At 41.4% G+C, this 2,279-nt stretch overlaps 1 protein-coding gene across 1 annotated transcript; it reads right to left on the bottom strand.

The window, feature by feature from the left end:
• Nucleotides 1-551: 551 nt before the first annotated feature.
• Nucleotides 552-1,361, bottom strand: LOC116375830 (repetitive proline-rich cell wall protein 2-like). Its single transcript, XM_031833700.1, has one exon. It carries the CDS (start codon nucleotides 1,359-1,361, stop codon nucleotides 552-554), a length of 810 nt encoding a protein of 269 aa, XP_031689560.1.
• Nucleotides 1,362-2,279: the final 918 nt, after the last annotated feature.

Genomic DNA, 2,279 nt, shown 5'->3' with positions numbered 1-2,279 from the left:
TGGGCTGTCCTTCTCCGTGGCCGACGTGAGCAAAACATTTTAACGTGTTAACCTTCGCAAGGCTGACAGGCCAGACGAAATACCTAACCGTGTCCTCAGCGCATGTGCAGACCAGCTGGCTGGTGTGTTTACGGGCATATTCAATCTCTCCCTATCCCAATCTGCAGTCACCATATGCTTCAAGACAGCCACCATTGTTTGTTTACCCAAGAAGGCAAAGGTAACTATCACCCCGTAGCACTCACCACTGTCATCATAAAGTGCTTTGAGAGATAAGTCAAGGATCATATCACCTCTACCTTACCTGCCACCCTAGATCCACTTCAATTTGCTTACCGCCCCAATAGATCCACAGACGATGCAATCGCCATCACTCTGCACACTGTCCTACGCCATCTGGACAAGAGGAATACCTATGTAAGAATGTTGTTTATTGACTATAGCTCAGCACTCAACACCATAGTTCCCTCCAAGCTCATCATTAAGCTCGAGGCCCTGGGTCTGAACCTCGCCTTGTGCAACTGGGTACTGGACTTCCTGACGGGCCACCCTCAGGTGTACACCGCAGGGTAAAGATACATATAGAAGAACACCACAGGGTAAAGATACATATAGAAGAACACCACAGGGTAACGATACATATAGAAGAACACCACAGGGTAAAGATACATATAGAAGAACACCACAGGGTAACGATACATATAGAAGAACACCACAGGGTAAAGATACATATAGAAGAACACCACAGGGTAACGATACATATAGAAGAACACCACAGGGTAACGATACATATAGAAGAACACCACAGGGTAAAGATACATATAGAAGAACACCACAGGGTAAAGATACATATAGAAGAGCACCACAGGGTAAAGATACATATAGAAGAACACCACAGGGTAAAGATACATATAGAAGAACACCACAGGGTAAAGATACATATAGAAGAACACCACAGGGTAAAGATACATATAGAAGAACACCACAGGGTAACGATACATATAGAAGAACACCACAGGGTAACGATACATATAGAAGAACACCACAGGGTAAAGATACATATAGAAGAACACCACAGGGTAAAGATACATATAGAAGAACACCACAGGGTAACGATACATATAGAAGAACACCACAGGGTAACGATACATATAGAAGAACACCACAGGATAAAGATACATATAGAAGAACACCACAGGGTAAAGATACATATAGAAGAACACCACAGGGTAACGATACATATAGAAGAACACCACAGGGTAACGATACATATAGAAGAACACCACAGGGTAACGATACATATAGAAGAACACCACAGGGTAAAGATACATATAGAAGACCACCACAGGGTAACGATACATATAGAAGAACACCACAGGCTAACGATACATATAGAAGAACACCACAGGGTAAAGATACATATAGAAGAACACCACAGGGTAACGATACATATAGAAGAACACCACAGGGTAAAGATACATATAGAAGCACACCACAGGGTAAAGATACATATAGAAGAACACCACAGGGTAACGATACATATAGAAGAACACCGCAGGGTAAAGATACATATAGAAGAACACCGCAGGGTAAAGATACATATAGAAGAACACCACAGGGTAAAGATACATATAGAAGAACACCACAGGGTAAAGATACATATAGAAGAACACCACAGGGTAACGATACATATAGAAGAACACCACAGGGTAACGATACATATAGAAGAACACCACAGGGTAAAGATACATATAGAAGAACACCACAGGGTAACGATACATATAGAAGAACACCACAGGGTAAAGATACATATAGAAGAACACCACAGGGTAACGATACATATAGAAGAACACTGCAGGGTAAAGATACATATAGAAGACCACCACAGGGTAAAGATACATATAGAAGAACACCACAGGGTAAAGATACATATAGAAGAACACCACAGGGTAAAGATACATATAGAAGAACACCACAGGGTAACGATACATATAGAAGAACACCACAGGGTAACGATACATATAGAAGAACACCGCAGGGTAAAGATACATATAGAAGAACACCACAGGGTAAAGATACATATAGAAGCACACCACTGGGTAACGATACATAGAGAAGAACACCGCAGGGTAAAGATACATATAGAAGAACACCACAGGGTAAAGATACATATAGAAGAACACCACAGGGTAAAGATACATATAGAAGAACACCACAGGGTAAAGATACATATAGAAGAACACCACAGGGTAACGATACATATAGAAGAACACCGCAGG

The sequence above is a fragment of the Oncorhynchus kisutch genome, linkage group LG1 (assembly GCF_002021735.2).
Source record: "Oncorhynchus kisutch isolate 150728-3 linkage group LG1, Okis_V2, whole genome shotgun sequence".
Taxonomy (NCBI): Eukaryota; Metazoa; Chordata; class Actinopteri; order Salmoniformes; family Salmonidae; genus Oncorhynchus; species Oncorhynchus kisutch.
Note: the sequence above shows the minus strand (reverse complement) of the source record. Positions and strands in the feature narration are given on the sequence as shown.